The 24483-nt window shown below is 43.6% G+C and overlaps 1 protein-coding gene across 4 annotated transcripts in view; it reads left to right on the top strand.

The window, feature by feature from the left end:
• The window catches only part of si:ch211-200p22.4 (phosphatidylinositol-binding clathrin assembly protein), a 57770-nt gene that overhangs the window by 28610 nt on the left and 4677 nt on the right, over nt 1-24483 (top strand). The window contains exons 3-18 of one of the 4 annotated variants that reach the window (XM_062383899.1): nt 41-116; nt 373-475; nt 973-1066; nt 1497-1608; nt 1977-2083; nt 3301-3342; nt 6941-7026; nt 7133-7258; nt 11053-11193; nt 11485-11585; nt 13403-13498; nt 18740-18874; nt 19093-19123; nt 19433-19565; nt 23890-23946; nt 24166-24351. In XM_062383899.1, coding sequence (XP_062239883.1) covers nt 41-116; nt 373-475; nt 973-1066; nt 1497-1608; nt 1977-2083; nt 3301-3342; nt 6941-7026; nt 7133-7258; nt 11053-11193; nt 11485-11585; nt 13403-13498; nt 18740-18874; nt 19093-19123; nt 19433-19565; nt 23890-23946; nt 24166-24351 — 1626 coding nt within the window. The remainder of the gene's footprint in view (nt 1-40; nt 117-372; nt 476-972; nt 1067-1496; nt 1609-1976; nt 2084-3300; nt 3343-6940; nt 7027-7132; nt 7259-11052; nt 11194-11484; nt 11586-13402; nt 13499-18739; nt 18875-19092; nt 19124-19432; nt 19566-23889; nt 23947-24165; nt 24352-24483) is intronic. The other 3 variants (XM_062383900.1, XM_062383901.1, XM_062383902.1) reach the window with 3 other exon arrangements.

Here is a 24483-nt window from a genome sequence, read left to right as displayed (position 1 = left end):
TGACTCATTAACGATTGTTTCTTCTTCTGTCTCATCACAGCGTTTCATCCAGTACTTGGCCTCAAGAAACACTCTGTTTAACCTGAACAACTTCCTGGATAAGGGTGCTCTGCAAGGTACCACACACATTCACACACACACACACACACACACACACACACACACACGCACATTCTACTCTCTGAAAGGCAGGGAAGGTAATTTCTATTTGGTTTTAATTTTGTTTTGAACAAAAAGAAAAAACTGGAAGTATTTGCCTCACGGAAAATGTTGTTTAATTTAATTTGTAAGTATTCAATTATTTTTTCTTCAAATATTGAAAACACGTGGTAGGAATCCTTGTCTCATATAAACTCCTTCCTTCTCTCTCAGGCTACGACATGTCCACCTTCATCAGGAGATACAGCCGTTACCTGAACGAGAAGGCCATGTCCTACAGACTGGTGGCCGTGGACTTCACCAAGATGAAGAGGGGGTAAGGGACGCCGCACACACAACACGCCACCCCCACACCAGGAGGCGTCCACGACTATGAAAGAAGAGACAGAACTTTTCTCCTGTTTTACTCCAGCCTGCTGTAAACTGACTCAAAGTCATTAGTATTGCAAAGCATGAAAAGTAAAAGTTTTACTGAGCTACAGCTAGTAACTGATTAGCTTAGCTTAGCATACAGAGAGTTGGAGGTTGTGTTGTGAAGATCATTTCAATGTCAGAAGTATCAGCTGTTGTGGAGCGACATTGAAGCCCTTCGAGAAAACTTCACTTCACGCAGCAAAGATTTAGCATTTCTGTGCAAGTGCTTTTCTTATGCAAAACATCGCTCTTCTTTCTACTTCCCTTAGTTTCTCTTAATTTATTCATTTCCTTTTCGTCGTGAATTTCTTAATTCACAACACAATTTACATACGACTTTCTGCCAAACAAGGTTCCTGCAGAATTAGCATGTGTGTGTTTTGTTTCCTGTTGTGTAAGGATTGACGGAGTGATGCGCACCATGAGCACAGAGAAGCTGATCAAGACGCTGCCCATCATCCAGAACCAGCTCGATGCTCTGCTGGATTTCCAGGTACTGTGTGCGTGTGTTTGTTTTTGTGTGCGAGTGTGTGTCATTATGCATGCTTGTTGTCGGAGTCGTGGTTGATTCACTTCCCCATCAAAATGTAAATTAAAACCACAGATTGCAAATTTTGAAACCTTTTATCACTGGAGCATAAGGCGGGTGTTATGGAGACTGTGTGCGTCTGTGTTTGTGTGTGTGTGCGTCTGTGTGTGTAATAAGGGGGGAGGTATTATGAAATTGGTGGGTATGTTGTGGTTTGTGCCAACAATCTTCAAAGAGCGATAAAATAGATGATGAATCTCATTGGAGTGTTTACTTTGTGTGCTGCTTGAGTGTGTGTGTGTGTGTGTGTTTGTTTGTGTGTGTTTGAGATTGTGTTTGATTGAGATTTTTCTTCTCCTTTTCACCTCCCCCCCGCCCCCTCCCCCCTCCCCAGGCCAACCCCAACGAGCTGACCAACGGAGTGATCAACTCGGCCTTCATGCTGCTCTTCAAAGACTCCATAAGGCTGTTTGCTGCTTACAATGAGGGGGTCATCAACCTGTTGGGTAACTCTCTCACACATACACACATACACACACACACACACACACACACACACACACACACACACACACACACACACACACACACACATTCAAACACACACTATCATACAGTTTATAATCACAGCCTGGTTGCCTTAGCAGTGCAAAACATAAATTACAGTAATTTTTGACAAGCTGTCATGAAGCTTCTGTCGGTTTCTAGTATGCACTGATAGGTCCTTCCTTCCTTCCTTCCTTCCTTCCTTCCTTCCTTCCCAACTTACCTCCTTCTACTTTATTTACTAAAAAATATGGCAAATACAATACAGATAAGACACAAACACTCCTCTTTGATTTTGAATCCTAATCTCTGCTTTCTGTGTCTCTAGAAAAATACTTTGACATGAAGAAGAACCAGTGTAAAGACGCTCTGGAGATCTACAAGAAATTTCTTTACAGGATGACGAAGCTGTCAGAGTTCCTCAAAGTGGCCGAGGTACATGCACACACACAAATTCACACAGACACACACACACACACTCAAAAACAATCTTCAAGAAAAGCATCTGCTGTTTGGAATTTGGAAATGTCCTCGTAACATGTTGTTTATTTTCCTTTATTTACTCACACAGATTTATTGACCCACAATTAACACATATACGTGAACACAGACACACACACAACTTTAAAGAGTGTGTTTTGCCTCTATAGATGTGTGCAGTACTCTGTGCAGTCAGGAGAACGTGACTTACCCCCAATGCCACACATTTGCTGCACACAGAGACACACACAAACACTCACACACACACGTATACACACACCTATATATATAAAAAGATGGAGGACGTGGTTAGACGCTCTGTTAGCTCCCTCTCCTCCTGCTCCCCACACTCCTCCATCTAATCCCTTTCTTCTCCCTCGCTCTTCCCTCTCCCCCTGACAAAGATGGATACTCGTGCGGCTCTTCCTCTCCCAGTGCCCACAGATCATCCCTCTTTCCTTCCTCTCCTCCTGTGCCCTCCTTCTCCCCTCTCTCCTTTGTTTCAGCAGATTTAAAACCGCGAGGTAGTTGATTTCCTTTTTCTGCGGAGGAAACTGAATGTTCAAATAAAACAGCCCCAATCAAGCTGCTTTGTCTTTTATAATTAGATTCTGAGGAACTCCCATTTAGTTGTTTTTTTCTATTATAAAGACAGAATTTAAAACAATAGTGTTTAATAAAAAATAAAAGACAAATCCGGGGTCTTTTAAAGCTCAACTCTGATCAGGAGTCTAGATTATCTGACCTGATTCAGAAGTTTTTACAGATCCTGACAAAATAATTCCCCAAAAAGTTTTAAAGGAAACACATAATGCTTTTATTCTTTCCTCTAATGTTATAGTTGTCCCTTTGTTATGAATGTTTTCAATGTTGTCGCATCATCAGTCATCAGTTGCCACACCCGCTCTCCCTCATTGGTCAGACACATCTCACTGAACAGTCGTCATCGCCATTCACCACGAGGATTGGTCGGCTCATCGGCCAATCCAGATGTCAAAACAACGTTTGCTTGTTTATTTCTGTTGTCGTTTGTGTTTGACGCTGCATGAAGTAACGATTCGCCTTATTTTGTGTTTTGTGTTTCTCATATTTGTTTTTCCCTCTCCATGATCTCCCACCTCCCTCTCTCCCCCTTTTTTATTTCTTTTGTTGATTTGTTTTTTTGATGACAGCAAGTTGGAATAGATCAGGGTGACATCCCAGATCTCTCACAGGTCAGTGTACATCTCACCTTCCACTTCCTCTTCCTCTCCTTCTGATCCCCGCTCATCTTTTTCTATCCCTCTTCCTGATTAACACAACATGCGTGGTGTCATTGCTCCCTCTCTGCTTTCATCCATCTTATCTGCCCCCCCCCTCGTCCAGCCTGATCTAACTGTTCCAATCTAGGCACCTCTCTTCTGGTTGGATTGATTTTCTCTTTCTTCTTCTCATTTCACTTCTCTCTGCTCATTATGGGTTGAACAAACAGGCGGAGCTGTGTTCGGTCGGCCCTGTGTTTAAACACGTGGGTTTTGAAGCCTTGAGCGACTGCGAATAATTAGTTTAGACCTTGAATCTCGAAAAATAATAATTGCAACAACAAAGGGGCTTGAAGACGAGACGGCGACGCTACGAGGGAATAAACGGAATAATTTCTGTCTTGTTTTTTTGTATCATCAAGGATAAAGTTTCCCTTTTACCTAGTTGTGAATTCAGAGGAATCGCTTGAAGCCTGTTTTCCTTTTCATCCTCCTAATGGTTAATGGGAAGAACACAGAGAGACGACAGACCTCCCCGGTTAGCCTGGAACACATGAAGATGCACATCAGGGCCGAGAAGTTAAACTGCTCTGTTTCTGAAACCACACAAATAGCCGTTTAGAATTCAACCTGACACCAGGAACTCTCCTTTGTAGGTTTGTTGTTGCGTGATAGTTTGAATCCGGTAGCTAAGCGAAACGTCCACTGGAGGGCGCTGAAGAATCGAGGGTATCTGACAAACATGGTGAACGTGGATGAGATTGTGATAATTTGTAAACGCTCTATCTTATAAACTCCTGAATTCTCATCTCAAATATTCATCGTTTAAATTTCTTTGCCTTGCTTGAATTACTGGCTACGCTGCCCCCTAAGGTTTCCACTGGTACTGCTTCGTTTTGTTAGCATTGTACTGACAGAGGTTCTGTCCATTTCCTTTTACATATGTGTTTGCAAGCGTTGGGGTATGTGTAACCCTGTAATGTGTAACATCTGACACATTTATCCACGAGTTGTATCGGTTATGAGTTGACCACAGGTAGTAACGTTGTGGATTTGGCAGCTGTGGAGCTTCTCTGCCCCCTGGTGGAACTCGACCGTGGTCATTTGTGTGAATTGTGACCGTTTGCTTGTCGAACTCGTCTTCGCTCACTCACTGTCGCTAAATGGACGTTTTTCTTCTTCTCCCTCCTGTCGCAGAAAACTAAAGGATCACACCTTGTAGGTGGTGGGTTACGTACTGTACTGCTTACCCCCTGTAGCCTGCTTAACCCCCCCCCCCCCCAACCCCCACCCACCCCCCTGCATGAACATCCCTGTGGTCACGTACGTGTGTGTGTAGCCATACACACTTCTACCTGACACACTCAGAGGCATGCCTTTTCTGTCTTTTATTTCTTGTCAGAGTGGAGCGACATGATGTTGACTTAGTAGAATATGTATGTGTTCGCCCCGGGTTGTGCGCACACACACACACACACACACACCCTCACAGACACACACAGAGCTCTGACACAACAAGCAAAAGGGCATGAAACCTCATGAATAGAAAATGAGGCTTCTCCCCTCTGCCCCTCTGTCTTCATCTGCATGTGAAAACCTCTGCACCGGGTTTGGACTCTCATTGAAATTCCAGCCCTTCCTTTTAGTTTATTCCACATTTGCCGTGCACGACATCATTGCTTCAACATGCATGGTGGAGGTGCTTTGATAGCGACTAACCCTGAGTACTGCAGTGGGATTATTGTTTAATAAAAAGGAAACCCAAGCTCAATATCTTTAGATGAGATGTTCGCCCACAACACGGACTCCCCTGCAAAGTGTGTCTTTGTGCGTCAGAGCTAATATTGACCGGACTCACACAAGGTCTTTGTTCTCCACCTTTTCAAAAACCCACTGACAGTTAAATAGTGTCTCTTTCTCCTCAGCTAGTCTGTGTCTTTAACAACCAGGCAACAGTTTGGCATGAACCCACCGTCTAGCCAGCCACAGAGGGCTCGCAAGCCAAAACACTCCCAAGTGTGTGTGGGAATGTGTGTGTGTGTGTGTGTGTGTGTGTGTGTGTGTGCGCAGCCCTACTGACGTTACATTCTTGTGGATGGAGAGACAGACGTGACGTTGTCATATTTTCACAGTGGAAGAATTTCCTCTCTCCTCGGCTGAGGAGCGTTTTCTCTCCCTCCTCCGTGTTAAGCTGCAGACGAGTGAGAGAGCCGAGGATCTTACACTCAACAATGCAGCTGCTTCACTTCTTGCCCTCTTCTCTCTCTTTAACGAGGCTCCTAACGAGCGCTGAGGAACAATCGGAGCTGATCTTGAGTTTGACGCTGGATTGTGTTTTCTGTAGTAGCGTAGCAACGAATCCCCGAGGAGCCGTCTCTCTTACTTGTGCTCCAGAACATTAGAGCTGACGTTTAAATGCTGCTTCCTTATGTCATCTCACAACAAAGCTCGTTTCAGAGACTCTTGGACTCGCTTGTTTATTTTCTGGTCAAGTAATTAAGAGAAGGTAAAAAGTTCAGAGGATAATCTCTTTCCCCAAACGGAATAAACATGAACAGATTTAGTTGCTGCAGATATTTTCCCTAACTTTTCCTGCCAGCCCCTTTTTTAAAACGTTCGATTGAGCCCGGGAGAGAATTCAGAAGGGAAATGTTCGGAAGGTTCACAGCTAGTGGGCGTGTTGATGATGTCTCTAACACGTGACGGACAGGAAACAGAATTTCAATGTAGAAACTATTCATCACAAAATCATAAAGCCTTTAAAGCCACATATAAAACTCGACTTTAGTCATCTACATGGATATAAAACAGAGAAAATCTTATTCAAGTGATTTATCAAACAGGAAAAAAGGGATCCTGCTTCTGAAATGTGATTGATACAATTTGTGTAAAATTCACAGCGAGCTAGAGGGCGTGTTAAAGACGTTTCTAACATGTGAGAATACAAATATCTCCGATCAGAGCCGATAGCAGTGTCGTTGAGCTTGTAAACAACAACCACTGAGCTTTCTGCAGCTAAATGAAAGTGTCATGTCCTGCTGCTCTACTCAGACACGTCCCTTTGTCTCAATGTTCCCCACGTCTTCCTGGACCATCTCCTGCTGCGTCTTCACATGGGAAAGACAAACCACATTTCATCCTCGCACTTGTTGTTCAGCTGAGATGCTGCAGTGTGAGCGAGACAAAGAGGGAAAACACAACAAGGGGGAAGATGAAGGAGAAATGATCTCCTCCTGCTCATGAGACTTCTCAGGAGAAGAACCCGGTGCGACCTCTCCTCCGCACTCCACCTGTTCCCTCGCTCTTTGTCTTTCAACCTCCTCCTTTGTTCTCTCTCTCCGTTGAGTCTCCTGCTAACGCTGTTAGTGTTTGCTGCATGTTGACATGGCTATTCTTGGAACCCGATGCACTCTGCTACCTTCCTGTGAGACCAACTAACTCCTGGGTGCTTTGTTTGTGTGTGTAACTGTATGTGTGGGTTGGGTTTTTGTGCATATGTGAGGAAAGTGAGTGATCTTTCTAAAAGTTGAGCTGAATATTTTCCTCATTCACTCCCATCATTCTCCCTCAGGCCCCCAGCAGCCTCCTGGAGGCTTTAGAGCAGCACCTGGCCTCTCTGGAGGGCAAGAAGACCAAGGAGTTGAACCCAGACACCAGGTAGACATCTTGATCACCTGCAGTTAGACAGCTCTCTTTAATGATTTCAAAACTAAGATGTAAAGCTTATCATCAATGTGCTCATGTTCTGTTTTCTCCGGTGCAGAGCGTCCACCTTGTCCAGCGCCGTCTCCTCCCTGTCCTCCACCGGCATGTCCTTCAGCCGCATGGATGAGAAGGAGAAGCAGCAGGCCCTGGAGGAGGAGCAGGCCAGACTGCATGCTCTAAAGGTAACAGACATTTTACTTGTAAAGCAAATGATACATTAGGCTCAGCGCTGCAGAGGCAGAAAGACCAGCTGCCATGGTTCTGCCTCTTTCTCCTTCCCCTTCCACTCACTGGGGAAAGTCTCTCTGCTGCCACAGTCTGAACTGGGGTTTCAGGGGTAAACAGCGTTGCAGCCAAATCCAATACAATTAAAGTAAATGTTGACGATTCTTCAAATGTAAAAAATCAACAGAAATAAAAGCCTCCATACTTCCTGTCCGTCTGCAGCTGAACATCTAAACAATCAAATAACTCATAGGAAAAGCAAAAGGGAAAAAGAAACTGTCCCTTTCTAACGCCTGATTCAAAAGTTTATTTATTCCTCTTTTAAACTGCATTTGTAAGCAGATTTTTATATTCCATTACTTATTTATGAATTCAATAATGTATTTTTAAAGGATTTACTTACTGACTTTTTATGTTATTTTCTAAAACCCCCCTTTTAATTTATACTACTTATTCAGAGATAAATATTTGATTGGGAAATGATTCCATGATTTCTCTTTTAATGGGCCATTAAATATTAAATAAGGAAATTTTTGGGTATTTACTCTGTTTTTATTTAAATATTAGCCAATTTATTTTGGAACAGCATCTGTACATATATTTATGCTAGTGAATAAAGAACCAAGGTAAAATTCCCTGTTTATTTCAGACCAATAAAACAGATATTGATGTTTTATGACGGTATAGTTTAATTCTGACCCCAGTTTAATTTTTCCTCTGTAAGCTGAGGGACAGTGTGATAATGTGAACAATTTACTGCAGCAAACAGGAAGTGCAGAAGCAGAACTCTGAGGATCCACAGTGGAATTTGATCTCCTGAACTAAAGAGCCACATCACAGGACTGGTCTGATGCAGCCGCTGGATTTAAAACTCTGACAAACGGCTGCAGCAGTTATTAAAAGTAATATATATATACACACATTGCGTTGTGTATGACCGCACTGCTGCTGCTGTCGTATGAATCGGGCTGACTGTGTTGTCGCTGATGGATCAACCTGAACTCCTGTTGAGGATAAAGGCCGAGAGCCTCAGTGCTGAGCCGTAGAAAAGTCGAGTGTAGAATGTGTTGACATTTCCTCCTCTTGCCTTGGGAGTCCTGCCTCACAGCGAACTGTAATCGAGTAAGAGCAGTGAAGCTACAAAACGAGCTACACATCGGCTGTGTGCGTCTGTATTTTGATCATGCTTGCATCCTGGCAGACGAGATCCAGTACGTGTTGATCACCAGTATCTGCGAGCTTTGTCGATCTGTGTGTGTGTGAGGCGTGTGTGTATCCTGGCAGATCAGGCACAGTGTGTGCTGCCCGTGTGTCTCAGTGTGTTTGTTTGTGTGCACGGCTGATTGGATTTTCGCCGTGCCCTTGGTTGCCCTGTTTCTGCCGAGGTCCACTGATTACCTCTGGGTTTAGTGAGAGAGGAGAGGGGAGATAAAGTGAGAGCGAGAACATAACAGAGTAAGAAGCACAGCGAGGGAGCCGGGCTCAGCAGGGGTCGTCCAAATACTCACGTCCAGCTGTCCGTGTGCCCTGGTGTCCGTATGGACTTAACAAACACACACACACACTCAAGGAAAGACACTTACACAGTCAGCTACTGTCCAGCTTGGGCCTCAGCCCAAACAATAACAGCAGTTCCCATTTGTTCCTGGCTACGCTGTCAGAATATCAATGAAGACTCTGCTCGGCTGCGGCTCGTTCAGCAGGAGAGCCGCTTTATTAATCTGCCAAAATTCATTTAAAGATGCGAGCGGCTGTAAAGGGAATACGATCATTTCCATACTTTAAAGATGGGATTTGAACTGAATTAAACATCTGGCCGTGTAAATAAATAAAACGACACCTCTGTGAGTGGCAGCGTCTCCTCTCCCTGGCCGTTCCCTGCCTAACACCTTCTCTTTTGTTGTGCTGTAAATTGCTTTCTGTGTGTTTTTAAGAAAATGTGTTATAGCCCAGTGCATGATGGGACTCACGTGTATCGATCCCTGCAGTGGAATTAGGTCTTTGCAGCAGCAGAGGTAATAAGGTCCAGTGGGGAATATGGGCAGATGGGATATAGACACCACAAATAAGCAATAGAGCAGCAAGGACAAAATCAATCAACAAAGCAACAAAATGTAATATAGTCACTTGTGGGAAAACAGCCCTGGTGGGTGGGGTATGTTCACTGCATGTAGAAACACTATGGATTACCTACACTGTGCATATTTTATCTAGATTTGTCAGAAAGGATGTTGAGTCAGATTTCTCTCCTGTTACCAGAATCAAATTGACCCTGAATCAAAACATTCAAATTCATGCAAGAAATGAAAAGTCTGGAGCAAGAAGTGAGATTTCCAAACGTGTGTGGAAAAACCTTCAGAGTCCCAGAGTCTCGGAGCAGCAGTCATATAATTTGGGGGATTTCTACATTGTTGTGCAGTTGTGTTTCAGACCTGAGAGACTCTGTGAAACAGGATTTGATTCATGTGTGGTCGTGCAAACATCTGCAGTGTCAAAACGAAATAAAAGATTCAGTCATCAGACCCATAGCTTCAGACGTCTTGACTGTAGACAGATGATAAAGATGGACGACACGTCTCTTCTTCCTCCGACTGCTGAAATATTGTGTAAACACAGGTGCTGACATTCCAGAGCTTGTTGTTGTTGAAGATGAAGCATTCTGCAGGAAATCTGGAGAAATACCTCAGTGGCCGGCCTCAGCAGCGCCACCTGTATGTCTATTCAGGTATAAACACCTGATTAGACATCGGTGTGATATTAATCTGTAATTTATTAGATTTGTGTTGTAGTTTGATCCGTGTCCCATCCAGTGACACGGAGGAGACGGGGTTTATTAAACAGCATTCTGATACTTGAACCTGTAAAGCATCTTATTGATTTATCTGTTTTCACACATGGTTCCACAGAAGGAGCTGAATGAGGGAGACAACACTCACAGCTTCATACGTCTTTATTTCATCAGCTCGAATCAATGGAAAACCAAACAACAGTTCGAACCTTAGTTTCAGCTTCAGCTCACTTTTTGTGTTTAGCTGCTGGACTCTGCTGACGTCTGTGTTTCTGTCTCTGGAGAGATCCGGGCTGAGTTCTGCTGAGAGCCGGCTGCAGCTGCTTCAAATCCTGTTTCAGACACATGATGGCAAAAAAACTTCAGACAATGTTGTGTTAGCTTGTATTTCTCACTGCAAACCGATAGAACTGGTCTGTTTTAAAGCACTTGAAGCTAATTGTCCGTCATTATATTGTGCACGAGGAATCCAGCACTGAACAGAAACCTTGGCAGCACAAACCAAGCACATGAGTTCAGTAAATCCACTTGGATTCCGGCCGGACTTCAGCTCTGAAAGCCAGAAACTAAGTGAAGCAAACACAGTTAAACTTCTTCTTTGTCTTTTCACTGATGAAGTCACACACCTGCAGCTGGACATTACTAGCTGTCAATCAAACTGTAGCCACGCCCCAATGTGTACGATGCTTAATGGTCTATTTAACTCTAAATGGGACCTTGAGTCTATTTTCATTCAAACTCTACGCTCCACTCAGGACTTTACAGGACAGCTGCTGTTAAATAGGCCAAAAATCCTCTTGAGAAAAGTTTAATAACTTGACTTATGTGTGTTGTTTTCCAGAACTTGAGTTTACTGGAAACAAAACTCTAAGGGGACATTACTGTTTAACCATTGTCCTGATCCCACTGTGCTTTTTCCCCCTGTGTATTTATGTGTATACGTGTGTGTGTTTGTGTGTGTATGTCCCTCAGGACCAGCGCCTGAAGGAGATGAACATGCAGACCCCGCCCTCTGCCTCCCCCAGCAGCCAATCGATAGGCCTCGCCAACAACAACCACATCACACAAAACCCAGAGTTTTTCACCTCCACGCTGTCCGCCAACAGGTACACACACACACACACAGACACACACACACACACACTAGTTTGACCAAACAAGTCACAGTGAAAAAAATATATTTTTTTACTTGTGGCTTTTGCTATTTATGCGTAATTGATTAAATATTTATGCTCTTTCTCATTTGTCTTTCTGTATCTGGCTTCTCTTGTCACTGACCTGTTCACTTGATTTGTTTCCCTTTCGTTCCATCTCTACTCTCATCACTTCACCTCTTCCCCCCCCCGCCCCCCCCCTTTTCTCATCATCCCTCCTTCTCTGCCTCCTTCACTCGTCAGCGTGCCCAATCTGAACAGTGACCTGTTTGATCTTCAGCCGGCCTTCATCCCTGCTGTGCATAGCAATCCTTCCATCTCCACCGCCAACAGTGCCTGGGGAGGTACGTTACCTACACACACACAGACACACACACAGACACACACAGACAGGCACTTGTATTTACATATATATGAAGGCACCAGCAGGGACACGGACATGCAAATAAGACAAACACAGGCCTGCCACACAAACACACACAGATATGAAATATTCCTGCTGGCCACTCATGTACCTGTCTCCCCATCCATTTGTCGTATGTTGTGTTTTGATTAGTTACCTGATGATGTCAGAACACGTTGAAACGTCATGATTGACAGCTGAGACTGACTCACGATTGGTCGAGTGCAGGCTTTGATGCCGTGGCTCCACTTCACCATCGCTCCTGCTCAGACTCTGGCTCCGAAATATACAATAAAATCCAAGATATATATATCGTTATTTACAGTCTTTGCCCTGAGCAGTAAACCAGTGTGTGGAAACATCCTCTAACATTCACACATCCTTGATTTGCGACCTCTAGCCCAGAATCAGATTTCTCAAATCAAAACGGGAGCAGGCAGATGAGTCCGGAGGAGCAGTTGGTGCAGAGTATTACCGACTTTGTAACAGAGGATTAAACTGAAGCCATTGATAAAGAGTTCGGTCCAGACTTCAGAGTCTTAGCTGAGATATCATCCCTTAACTCTCTCAGCGTCTCTGACACGGGAGCTGAGATAAATATCCCCGAGCTTCTGTCAGAAAGAACACAAAGGACACGTTGCTCTGAAAACGTCCGAGGCCGTAAACAAACCCGATGACGTCTCAGTGAGGCGGCCGACAGAGGACACGCTTGTTTAAAGTAACTGTCTCGGGAAAAACATATATTTGTGGTTGAGAATTAACTCAAATATGAGCCTGACATAAACATCGGTCGTTTTATGTTTGCTGCTGTAAAAGCTTTTATTTTAAAGAATAAAAAAACAGTAAAGTTAATTTACATTTATATGTTATATCTTTTTTTTTACTTTCATATAATAAAGGTTTTGGTTATACTGTTAAATATCAAACCTCAGTCACATTTGTATCGTCAAAAGGGTTCGATATCATCATCTTTGCAAATTAATGTTTAACTCCCTAAATCAACCAATTTAGTGATGATGTGCTATGTCCCGGTAGAAAAGGGTTATTTCTCAGACACCACGTTTATTGCAATTCCATTTTCTACCCCCCATGTTTAGTTTAGTCGTCAGTTGTCGGAATGGCTTTATTCCCGTTGTGTTTCCTGAAAGCTTTGCTGTAATGCCGACATCATGTTTATTAATATCCAATGTGGCGCACCGTGTCGTGTGCTGTTGTGTCGTGGTTCACACAAACGCAGCCTCCCTCCGAGGCTCCGCGTCCTAATCCCCCGACTGGGATGCGGATGAAGACCAAAAAACAAAAGGTGCCTCGCTGGATTTCCTCGTTGGCAGACTTAACGCTCCTGACGTTCCCACTTGTCGTCACACAGCCGCACAAATTACTGAGCAGCAACAATGGCGGTGTGCTGGAGACTGTGAGGTTCATGTTCCTCATCTAATAGGATTAGTGGAGCAGGAGGTGGTGGAATCGGTGCCACTTCAAAGCTCTTATTTTGGTCCCTATAAAGGAAAAATCCCAGTTTGATGTTAAATATTTTCTTTTGTATTCCAGTTGCTTATATAATTAATAATTGGTTCTAAGGTTCATGTTCCTCAGACTGTCCATCGCTGCAGCTCCTCCTTTCAGCCTCTGTCTCAAACACTTGGTCTTAGCTCCTGTCCCTTTAAGCCCCCCCCCCTCCCTCACGATAAAGACCAGTCTGCAGCTTCCAGAGCACAACCAGGATTTTAACGTGTCATATTTAACTGCATCCCTCAGGACTGGAGCAGACTGCACCGACCATGGCCGTAGATTTCGATGCTGTGTTTGGGAATAAAGCTGAACCCAGTAACAACGGCCACCAACCTGCAGCCGGTAAAACCAGCCTGCTCTGTCTGACTGTCCAGACGGATCCTTCACTGAAAACTAAAAACCTTGTGGCTTTGCTGGCGGATGGAGCATTTTGAACTAACCCTCTGACTTGTTCCTGCAACTTGTGGCTGTTTCTGAAACTCGGCGGGTGCTCGTGGCTTCGTCACTTTAACCTGCTGCTTGAATTATTATTAAGTTTCTGACGAGGAAACTGCACCTCTGTCAGCGGGGGTGGGGGGGGGGGGGGCAGTTAATTTAAACTTCAGATGGATTTTAAAGTTAGGAAAAGATGAACTTGCTGTCAGATCTCGAGGATTATTTTTTATCAGTAGATAATCTGGATAAAAGCAATAATTTGACTTTCTCCACCTTTTTAAATGAGAAATATATATATATATATATTTTCAAGTAAAGTAAGAATCTTCAAGTTCTTCGAGTTTTGTTTTCACTCGACTGAATTTAAAGTTAACTGATCCCAGCTCTGTTATAACAGATCGACAGGATGATTTCTCTTTGTGTGTATTTCTTCTGGGTTCATTCATTTAATAGGAAACTAAATCATTGAACCACCAACCTGAGTCTTTGAGTCCAGTGAGAGACGATAGGAGCAGACGATGTGTGTGAACCTTTTCTCCATCTGCTCAGTCCTGCCTTGTTGTGCTGTCCTGTCTGTAACGGCATCTGCTTTGGACTGACGGCTTTTAAGTGTTGCCGGTCGGAGGCTTTGGCTCGGGGCCTTCTTATTAGCTCACTTTCTTTTAACCTCTCAGCAACTGACACAATCAATCTCGCTGCCTCTCCACTCCGCTCCGGCAGAGTGGATCATTTTAAGGCACGGTGAGTTATGGCCGGCCCAGCAGATAAGAGCGACTCCCTGCAGAGGTCGTCTGCAGACGGGTTTCATCATGAGATGAAGGAGGGAAGAGGAGCAGGAGGAAGCTGTGAGACTTCACAGGAGGAAGGAGTTGGTTCATCCTGATGACACTGATTAGTTTGACAGGATCATCAAACGCAGTCAGATCATAAACCACAAGTCTGGAAAAACCTCCTTAAACCATGAAATCTGATGTGTGACATCAGGTTATTGTTATAGTTTGTGTAACCAGTGCAGTGATGGTCTTAAACCGGCCTGTTTAGAATCAGCCCTTTTATAGATGATGAGATTCGTTCTAAGTCAATTATCATCTAGATTAGTTGAATGCATTGAGCTGCAGCCAATAGGAATCAGTGTCTTCTGTATTCCAGTGAATATTTAGAGAGTCAGGTTCAGTTTGTGAGCTGCTGGTTTCCTGTTGGACCTCCTCAGTGTCTCCTGTTGGACCTCCTCAGTGTCTCCTGTTGGACCTCCTCAGTGTCTCCTGTTGGACCTCCTCAGTGTCTCCTGTTGGACCTCCTCAGTGTCTCCAGTGCAGTTTGTCTTTACACAAACTAACTCCTTCCTATTAATAGAGCCTGTGTTGAAGCCGCCACTACAACCACCAGTGCACCATCTGGGCCACTGGCAGCGTTTCACATAAACCCCCTGCATGTGTGTAGCTACTGTATCCCTGTGTGTGTGCGTCCATGTGTCTGTATATTTGTTAAGTGTTTGTAACCGTGTGTGCGTCTGTGTCTTTTCGCGAGTCGTCTGTCATTTCCATCCCATCTGTCTGCTTCTGCTCTTTGTGTTTTGTTGTTGTTGCTCACATCGTTCCACCACCACCTCCTCTTCCTCCTCTTCTTCCTCTTCCCTCCATTTATTTCATCTCTCGTTCAGTTTTTGCCTCATCGTCTCCCCATCACACTTCACAATCCAACAATCACCCAGGCAACTCCTTTCCATCTGCTCTCCTCCTCCTCCTCTTTTCTCTGCCTCCTCTTTACATTTACAAAACAAGTCTTTTCTCCATCTCCTCCGCAAAGTGCATCGTCTTTATCTGAAATTGTATGTCCACTTTGAACTATTCAATTTGTGTAGAGGAAGCTGGAGGCATTGTTGTGGGGATGGCTGCGCACAGTGTGTTTGTGCTGTCTTTACTTTGTGTTCTCATTTCCCATCGTTAATATCTGTCTTCTGTTCACTTTGACAGTTCCTGCAATTATCTCTCTCCCTGTTTCCTCGCTTCTTCTTTTCTTCTATTCACATTCGTTTTTGTTTAATTTGTTATTTGATTTTGAGCAAATGTTGTAATTGCTGCATTTGTTATTCGCTGAATCCTCCCCCGAGCAGAATCCAATATTCTGATTCTTAGTTTGTTGTTTTTTTTAAATCAGGTTTCAGAATTTGATAATTGCATTATTTTTAATGAGCAGGTAAAGTTTTCCTCCCTTCGGCGTCTGCAGTCTCTCGGATTTATCTTTTCACCTCCATTTTTAAAAGTGAATCTTCCTGAACCCAATATTATCACTGGTTGATATGAATGAAAAACACTATAAAAGTCCTGTTTTCATACAATAAGCTCATGAACACTGGCAGAGCATCTAATAGATTTATTCTCAGAGACGTTTCCCATCCTTTGAGCTGTTTCCCATCACACTGATGCATGTTCAAGTGTTCCTGCTGCTGATGATGAGTTGAGCTCTAATCACTGATTTGATGCCATGAGAACGTGGACATGCATCATGATTCTCAGCTCAGACAAACTCGTGATCACGTAGCTGGAGCAAATTGAGATGTGTCATCCATCTTTATAATCAGGCTGCTGCTCTGTGTGACATCCACCACCCAGCGTGTTTAAAACAAGAAGATATTATTAAAGTGGGGAATTCATCCAGGTTTTTATTGTAAACTGTATTTATGACAAAATTCAAATATAACCCAAACCACAATACAGATCCCCTCCGTGTCTTTTACTGATGAACCCACGGCGTCACGTGCTCGGTGTCTGCAGAGGGTTTTTAGATCATTCAGCCTTTTCCCAGTTTCTCTCACATTCAGTTGCAAGTAACAGATTTCCTCCTCGGTGTCGGAATCGAACCCTCGACACGGATTTACTTCCTTCACTTTGATCTTCAGCGTGGTTGACAATCAAATCCATCGGCTGAAACACCTAAACTAACACGGGCAGCGTTCTCCTCCCACATCGATGCATCCAGATCAGCGTTCGCTTCATCACCTCCACTTCTTCTCCCCCCCCCCCCCTCTCCTCTTGCTCCCTCGATTCAATTTAATTCACTGGGTTTTACCAGCACAGAGCTTGAAGAAACTAAAACAGAAAATCAGCCATGTTGTTCAAAGTGTTTTATCTTCGTGACAACAGTAATGGAAGTCTCGACAGTGGGGAGAGAAATTAGAGTCGAGAGAATTAAAAGATGGAGGAACAAACTCTGTTTCTTTCTCCCGCTGCTTTCTTCCCCCCCCCTCCCCCCCTGTCTTTCTTCTCTCTCCAACTTTCCTCTTCCTCTCTGTTCCACTTCTTTCCGTCTGTGTGAGCCTCCCCCTCTTTCTTTCTCTCTCTCTTTCTCTCTCATCTGCTAAGCTAGCAGGAAAAGTGTTTTCTGAACCTCTTGTGTCAGCACCGCTGTCAGAGCAACACACCGCTTCCTAACTAAATATTATTCCTGCCTTTTGTTTCCACCCTCCTTTGCCTCTCTCCCTCCTCCTCCTCCTCCTCTCCTCCTCTCCTCCTCCTCTGGTTTCTGCAGGATGCACGTACATTTACAGCAGTTTTCTTTCTTTCTTTCATAACTTAACTCTAATTCTGTGCAGCTTAGCTCCTGTCTTTTATTTACGCTTCCTTTCTGCAGGAATAGAAAACTATCCGAGCCAGATGCCAAACCCGGTTCTTAATATAAAAGCATATCACAAGGTTACGTTTTCACTTTTACCTTCAGTTTCTCCTTTTTATTTTTGCCTCGTTGACGTCTTCCTCCACCAGCGTCTTCGTTTAACTGTAGAATATCAAGTCTCATTTTAATTCATCAAGCGAAGCAGTTCTTGACGTTTTTGAATATGTATATCAGACCAATTTCTTTTACTTGCTAATATCGGCCCCCAAAATCAACACACACAGCTGAGCCATTAGCTGAATGAGCGCTGACGTGGGAAGTTGTTGAAAAAGGTGTTTACACAAACACACACACAGGAAATGACTAAGTTACACAAGCCAGACATGGACAAACAATATGTAACACACCGACGTGCACACACATGTGAACATGACAGCGACCGACACACAGATCAATCATCTGGCTGCGAGCTCCTGACTCAGGGATTACACACTCTGGAGGCAAGGAGGCATGGAGGGTGAAGTGGATCTGCTTTGAACAGGAACCTCCGTCGGTGGCGGCTCTATAGATCTTTACTTCTTAGCAAAAGCTCGGTGGATACACATTGAAAACAAATGAGGTTCCCTCTTCAACTTCTCCTCGGAAATAAAGATATAGTCCGTATTCACTATAAGAGGAATTGTTCGTCCATTTATTGCAGTGACTTTGCTATAGTGTTAGTTAGAGTTCAGCCTAATAACCATTTGGAAAACACAAAACAATGATCTTGTTTTCTATAGTAACCAGATCTATAATGAGAAATTTAACGTGGTTTTTTTTTTCATTGACTTTGATATAATCGTAGTTATGTCGCTCCACACTCGTGTTTAACTGCTTATTTTGTCTTCTTTTTTTTGCATAAAGCACTGTGAAATGCCTCTGTGTTGAAATGTGGAATATTAATACACCTGCTTTGCTTTGTTGTGGTTGTTGGAACTAAGACGATGCAGCAACTTGTCTGCGTTGTGGTTGGTTTGGTCTGGTTTGTACTGGCTGAGTGGAACTGGTTTCTGGAAGCCAGTATGTTGGTTTGTTTGTCAGCAGGTTTCCACAGAACTTGTCAGAAGGTTGTTGTTCTTGCTGAAAGAAATTACTTCTCTTTATCTCAGCTGAGGTTTTCATTTGCAGGATTGTGCAAAAAATCTGTTACAGCCTCGACTCGTGACCTAATGTTTGCATCTTACAGGAAATAAAAATTGTGTAATAAATCCATTTTTGTGCCTTTTTGTTGCCATCTAACTCTTAAAGTGCTGCTCATCTGCTTGATTCCAACATGTGTGAACATCCAAACCTCCACCTGCTGAGCCTCCTCGTTTCCATCTGTGATTTGGTTGCTGGTTCTGAGCTGTTCTAGCTGTGTTTGTGTTTATCGATGTATATTTAATGGGATTTGCCTGCACTTCTTTCCTCTGGGACTTCATGCTGCACTAACCTCTGTCTGTATCCCTCTCTATGAATCATATCTTATTCACATGTCTGTGTATGTTCCTCCTGCAGGTTTCGATGCTCTCGGGGACTTGATGAAGCCGACGATTCACGCACACAGCCAGCCTCCACCTCAAATGACCATCCATCACGGAGGGAAGATGCTAGCCAACGACCTCGACTCCTCTCTGGCCAACCTTGTGGGCAGTGAGTTTCCAGAAACATACATTTCACTTGGTGATAAAACTTTAAAGAAATCCTTCAGAGAGGCATTTTGCTTTAACGTGGCAGAAAATGTCTTTATTCTCCTTTTTTTAACAATAAATAATCCAATAGAACCGTAGCCACCTCCTAGATTAGACTAAATGTTACACCTCCCTTTGAGTGATGATCCCTGAGCTCCTCTGGTTTCTGTCCCTCCTCAGATCTGCAGTTCGGTGGGATCCCAGCCAAGAAGTGAGTTTCCTGAGATCTGATGTTTTTAAGTTGATCTTTTGTTGTCCCAGTGGGAGGTTTTAAAAAGCGGCAAAGCCAATGCTCCCTCCTGCTGGACCCTCTCGCTCTGAAGAGTTTAAATGGTCTCATGTGCTTAAAGCATTAAAGTTCATGCAAACTCATTCTTTCTTTACTCGTGTACATCCTGGAAGACAAACGTATACAAAGATTAAACACTTCCAGGACATGATTCTGGTGTCTGAGGTTGAAAATGAGAAACATGACCCTGACGGTGCACTTGTTTTGTGGCCCTGCTCCTCCCTCTCCCAGGCCAGAGATGCATTGGAGTCAGCCCGGAGAGAAGAAGCTGACGGGGGGGCACAACTGGCAGAACAAGACCATGTCGACCACACAGTGGGGCCCGGCGCCCGTGGCCCCACAGCCCATGCCTGTACAACATGTGGTAAGGACACTATGAGAATGTAACTGAAAGGATATAGATATTAGATATAGATATACTTCTATCAGTAATTTGAAGCTAAATTAACTAAAAGGTTAATTTCTGCAATGTCGTCAGTTCAACACTATAAAAGTGATTAACAAGATTAATTTATACATTTATACAAACCAGAACCTGTAAAAAAAAACGTTTTAATATAACATGAGAAACTGTTTTCTTAGTTCAAGTTGTAAATATTTGGTTGTTTTGTTAAGTGATGATAATGGAAACTCCTGAATACAAGAAAGCTCCAGACACATTGATTTATAAAAGAAAACTGTTGCATTGTGCTCACACACTGAATCTGTGTGCATGAGAGTATCTGTTGTACCTTGTGTGTATAAATGAAAGTCAAGTACATAACTGCCTCTGCATGCAGTGTGTGTCTGTGTGTGTTTGTGTGTAGCTGCTGTTTCTGGCTGACGAGGACAAACTGTCACTAACTCTTCCTTTCTTTCTTTCTCCAATCCAATCTATCATTTTCTCCTTTCTCCCCTCACCCCCCACACCCCCCGTCTGTCATCTCCTCTAATCTGTCCTTCCTGTCCCGCTCGCCCACCTCATGTTCTGCACTGTCATCCACTCGTCTTCCTTCCCGTCTTCGCTCGTGTTCCTGTTTCACGGCGACTTGTGTTTTGCGTTGTCATCTCCTTCGTCCTGTTTTCGCTTCACTGCCCTCGACATCTGCCCGGCCGGGTTGTGACCCCTCCTCTGTTTTTCGGTCTTATTCTATTCGTTTGCTTCCTCCTGTTCTCTTTCTGCCTACGTTTGGTCTTTCTACCTTTTCGGTTTTTCCTTTCTCAAATCTTTCATATACCTTTTCTCTTTATTCTTCATCTCTCCCTTTTTATATTCCAAACCCGTTTCCCGTCTTTCCCTGACATCGACCTCCCTTATTTCATTCTCTAACTCTTTCTGTCGCCCTCTTTCCTTCTCCCGGTCTCCATCTCATCATGCTCTTTCTTTGCCTCCCTCTTTCATCATCTCAAACTCCTTTCATCATCTCGCACTCCTCTTCTTGGGTTCTCTTTAACTCTCGCTCTGTCGCTCTTTCTCCTCTTTCCGTCTCTCTCTGTCTTTTGTCTTTTTCCCTGTTGCGTCCTGATGCAGAATGGAATGTTCTATACTAGTTATGTAAGTACTTATCCCTGTTCAGTCCTCACGACCTGCTAAATACCTTCTGTTATGTGCTTCTCTCCTTCCTCCTGCTAACCTCCTCTTCCTCTCTCCCTGTCACCTTCTGTCTCTTAATTGAATTCCTTGAAGAAAATGTTCACAAAGAGACGTCACCTCTGTTTTTCAGGCATCATGTTCTGCTCTAGTTAAATAAGAGCTGATACCAGGAAGTCAAAGTGTTTCCTCTTCTCATCTGCTCCTTCCTCTCCGACTATTTAAAAGATTGATTTCTGCTTTGTGTGTTTATCTAAACCAGCAAAACCATTAAGGCTTGATTTGAAAAATCCTTCTCAGTATTATCCACAATTTCCATTTGACTAATCGTTTGGCTGCTATTGAAAGATTTATATTTTATACAGAAGCGTTAGTAAATACCTTAAAAATATAAGTTTTCAGTTTGAAGTCAAAATAAATACAAATACATATGTATGTCTATGTATTAAATGTTTATACCGGGTTGATGCACTTAATAGTTTTATAGCTTGGCTTTGTTGCAGAAGCATAAACTGCTCTGATTGGCCAGCTGGACCACTCTGTTGTGATTGGTCCACGGCTTCCAGTACGTGCAGAAAAATGCTCAAAGTGCTTTATGAAAAATAGATGTTGTGTGACGAAAGCACGATGCAAATAATGTGGCAGCTATTCCCTCTTGTCTTTGCTTTCTGTGGTGAGCATTGAACTGAATCCTGCCTTCAACAAGAATATACAAAGAATACAGCTTGACCCTGATCAGATTATTTTGTTGGAGACATGATGGTCCTGAAGAAATAAACTTCTAACTCTGACAGTTGTAAAAGTCTCAAAGCAGTGAACCCAACCTGCCATAAAACAATAACCAAGTCGGAGCATCACAGGAAGCACAGCGGCTCATAATCTGACTGCCGGGCATCACTGGCATAAATCAAATCCATATCTGAGATTCCCACCAGCACGCTGAGGTCGTGTCGGTCTCCGCTCGGTTGTAAACTCAAAGTGCCGGTCGGAAAAACCCTGCAAAGCTTTTCACTTATTTCTCCTTCAGTCGCCCGTGTGGGTCGTTTGTCCGACTTCACAGATTGAAAAGAACGAAAGTGGCCTTTAGAGGCAGAAGGCACCGGGAGCTGCAAAAGTTCAGCTCTGATTCACTAGAACCAGGATGAAAGATGTTATAAACTATTATATATATAGATGTGGATATAAAGACCGATAGTACGGGCAACACACTAGAGAGAAAGGAAAGGGCAGAATAAAAAGACTGATAGAGACGAAGGGGAATGTAAAGTCGTCTGGGCTCAGAGACTGAAGCAGAAGCTGTAGCGCTGCATAAATGTCACGACACCTCCTGCGTTTTGCTCCCAGACATCAGCTCGTCATTCTTAGAAAATAAAACAAACTGATGTCGGCTGTCATTGTTGCACAGTCTCACTCCGCTCAGACAGAAGGTTTGTTTGATTCATCTCCGGCCTGTGAGGCAGCTGCTGGGAGAGTTCACACTGATCAATGCTCATGATCTGATTTCAGAGGCTGGAAGTAAAAGATGAAACCTGATCTGAGGCTTCGATCTTCCTCCTGAGATCCGTTCAATAAGTCGACTGACACAACGAGAAAACTCTTTTCTGTAGATCTTTCATCGCCTCTGACCGGTTTATTGATCCGTTGATAAAAATGTATGTAAAGAAAACGTATTTTACAGAAACAATGCATGTTCCTAATATAAGGACCATCGTATCACATGGTGTTCAGGCCCATACCGGTTATATAACAGACCAACTGAGGCGTGCAGCAGAAAGAAAGTTCATCCCAGCGACTCCTTATTAACCGAACCTAAGACCCTTCAATAATCTAGAACACAAAGCAGTGATCAACACGTCAAACCCCATTTAATCCAACTGTAACAGTACATTCACAGCCAAGGGACAAAATATGAATTATTTCCTTGTTTCCCACGACTGATGAGAATAATTACAACAGTTTTGTTTAAAGACAAATTGAACAATGGTAAAATACAGACTAGACTGTTTGTGGAGATCCACCAACAAAACCTGCTGGTTCTTAAAAACATTCATTAATCTGTCGCTGCATTAGAAGAAGTTAGTTTTATCTTTCTTATTCGTGTTGTTCTCTGTAAACCAGCTGATGGATGATGTCAACACACAGCTAACGACTGTTTAGTGTAAAATATGAACCTGATGTTATCTGTGCTTCTCTCCAGCCGAGTGGAAGCACTTAGTGACTGAGGCGTTTTATTAAGTCCTGCTCACAGTGATGGATTAGCTCCGTGAAGGCAGCCGCGTGTTTCTGCAAGCTGCTTTTAATGACTTCTACAAAATAGTGAGAAACCTGGGGGGGGGGAGCTGACGTGCAGTGGAACAGTCTCAACTTGTGACTGCAGCAAATACTGTACGTGACGAGTGAGGAGGGGGGGGGGGGGGGGGGGGGGGGGGAATCACACTGGTGTTTATCTCTTAATGTGCAGATGCTTGCAGGTATTCCCAACTGGGGGAAAATGCATATACTGGTTTGTCGGCTCTGACATCTGACATCTGTTTATATTAATACTTGGTTTATATACTTCATATACTGTTTTTGCATCTTCACGTCTCATCTCGTGAAATGATTTTCCTCCTGAGACGTTTGCTGATATGAATTAACATTTTGTCGAGCGGGGGGGGGGGGGGCGCGAGACGCACTCGGGTTGTAGACGACGACAAACTGAGTTCGATGCCCTGTTCAGCTGGAGTGTGTTTGATTTGTGAAGTGAGGATGGCAGGGCTCAACGCTGTCCTATTGAGCCACCCCTCTTAAAGCTCTGGTAATGATTGCTCCCAGTAGGATTCCACTAAGTACCTCTGCTGCATGCTGGGTTGTTGTGCTCCTACTGTGCACACACTTTATCGGTGTTAAATATATTCTCCTTGCACTTACAGTACAGACGGGTGTGTTTTAGTTATTGGGTTCAAGCGAGACAGTTCTAATAGGGACGGATGAGATGTGTGACAATAAAATGTGAGTTTATTTGAGATTTTGTGGTAATTGTGTGCATCAGGTTTTCATAAAGCTTCTGACTCGTGTGTTTTCTGTGCATCGCTGATTTTTCCACCTGCTCAAAGTAGATTTCTGTTTTTCTCTCCAGGCTCCAGCTCCCATGGCTTTCCCCATGTCCTCACCGCAAGTGCCTGTGTATGGAATGGTGAGTGTGCTGCTCTTCTTAATGTTCATTAATGTGCAGTTTATTCTTTGATGGTCAAAGCAACAGTCCAAAAGATTTTCAGTTTAAAAGCATCAAATGAATACACTCTATCACACGTTTTCTGGAGAATATTCAGTTAACCTCCATGTTTGACTTGCTCTGTTCTTTCTTGTTTTTCTTTCCCTCATCGTTCTCCACCTCTCCCCCCCCCGTCTCCAGGTCCCTCCCCAGATGGGTCAGATGGGCGGGGTACAGGTGATGGGTCCTCAGCAGATGATGTACAACCAGGCTGTTCTCAGACCCACCAACCCCTTCGCACCCATGCCCGGCGCCCAGGTGATGCTCGACACACACCACACAGAACCACCTTCACTTTGTTGGAATCAGTCAGAACAGTTACACTGGGTATTTCAAACCGCTCATTACATTTCATGCTGAATTCCTGCTGTAAAAATCCTGTTCTGGCTTCAAAGAGCTTTTCAATAAATGATGTTTAGTGAAATGATCAAAACAAACATCTCTCTCTCTCTCTCTCTC

This window comes from Platichthys flesus, chromosome 24 (genome assembly GCF_949316205.1).
Source record: "Platichthys flesus chromosome 24, fPlaFle2.1, whole genome shotgun sequence".
NCBI lineage: Eukaryota > Metazoa > Chordata > Actinopteri > Pleuronectiformes > Pleuronectidae > Platichthys > Platichthys flesus.
This window is presented reverse-complemented; position numbering and strand designations above follow the sequence as displayed.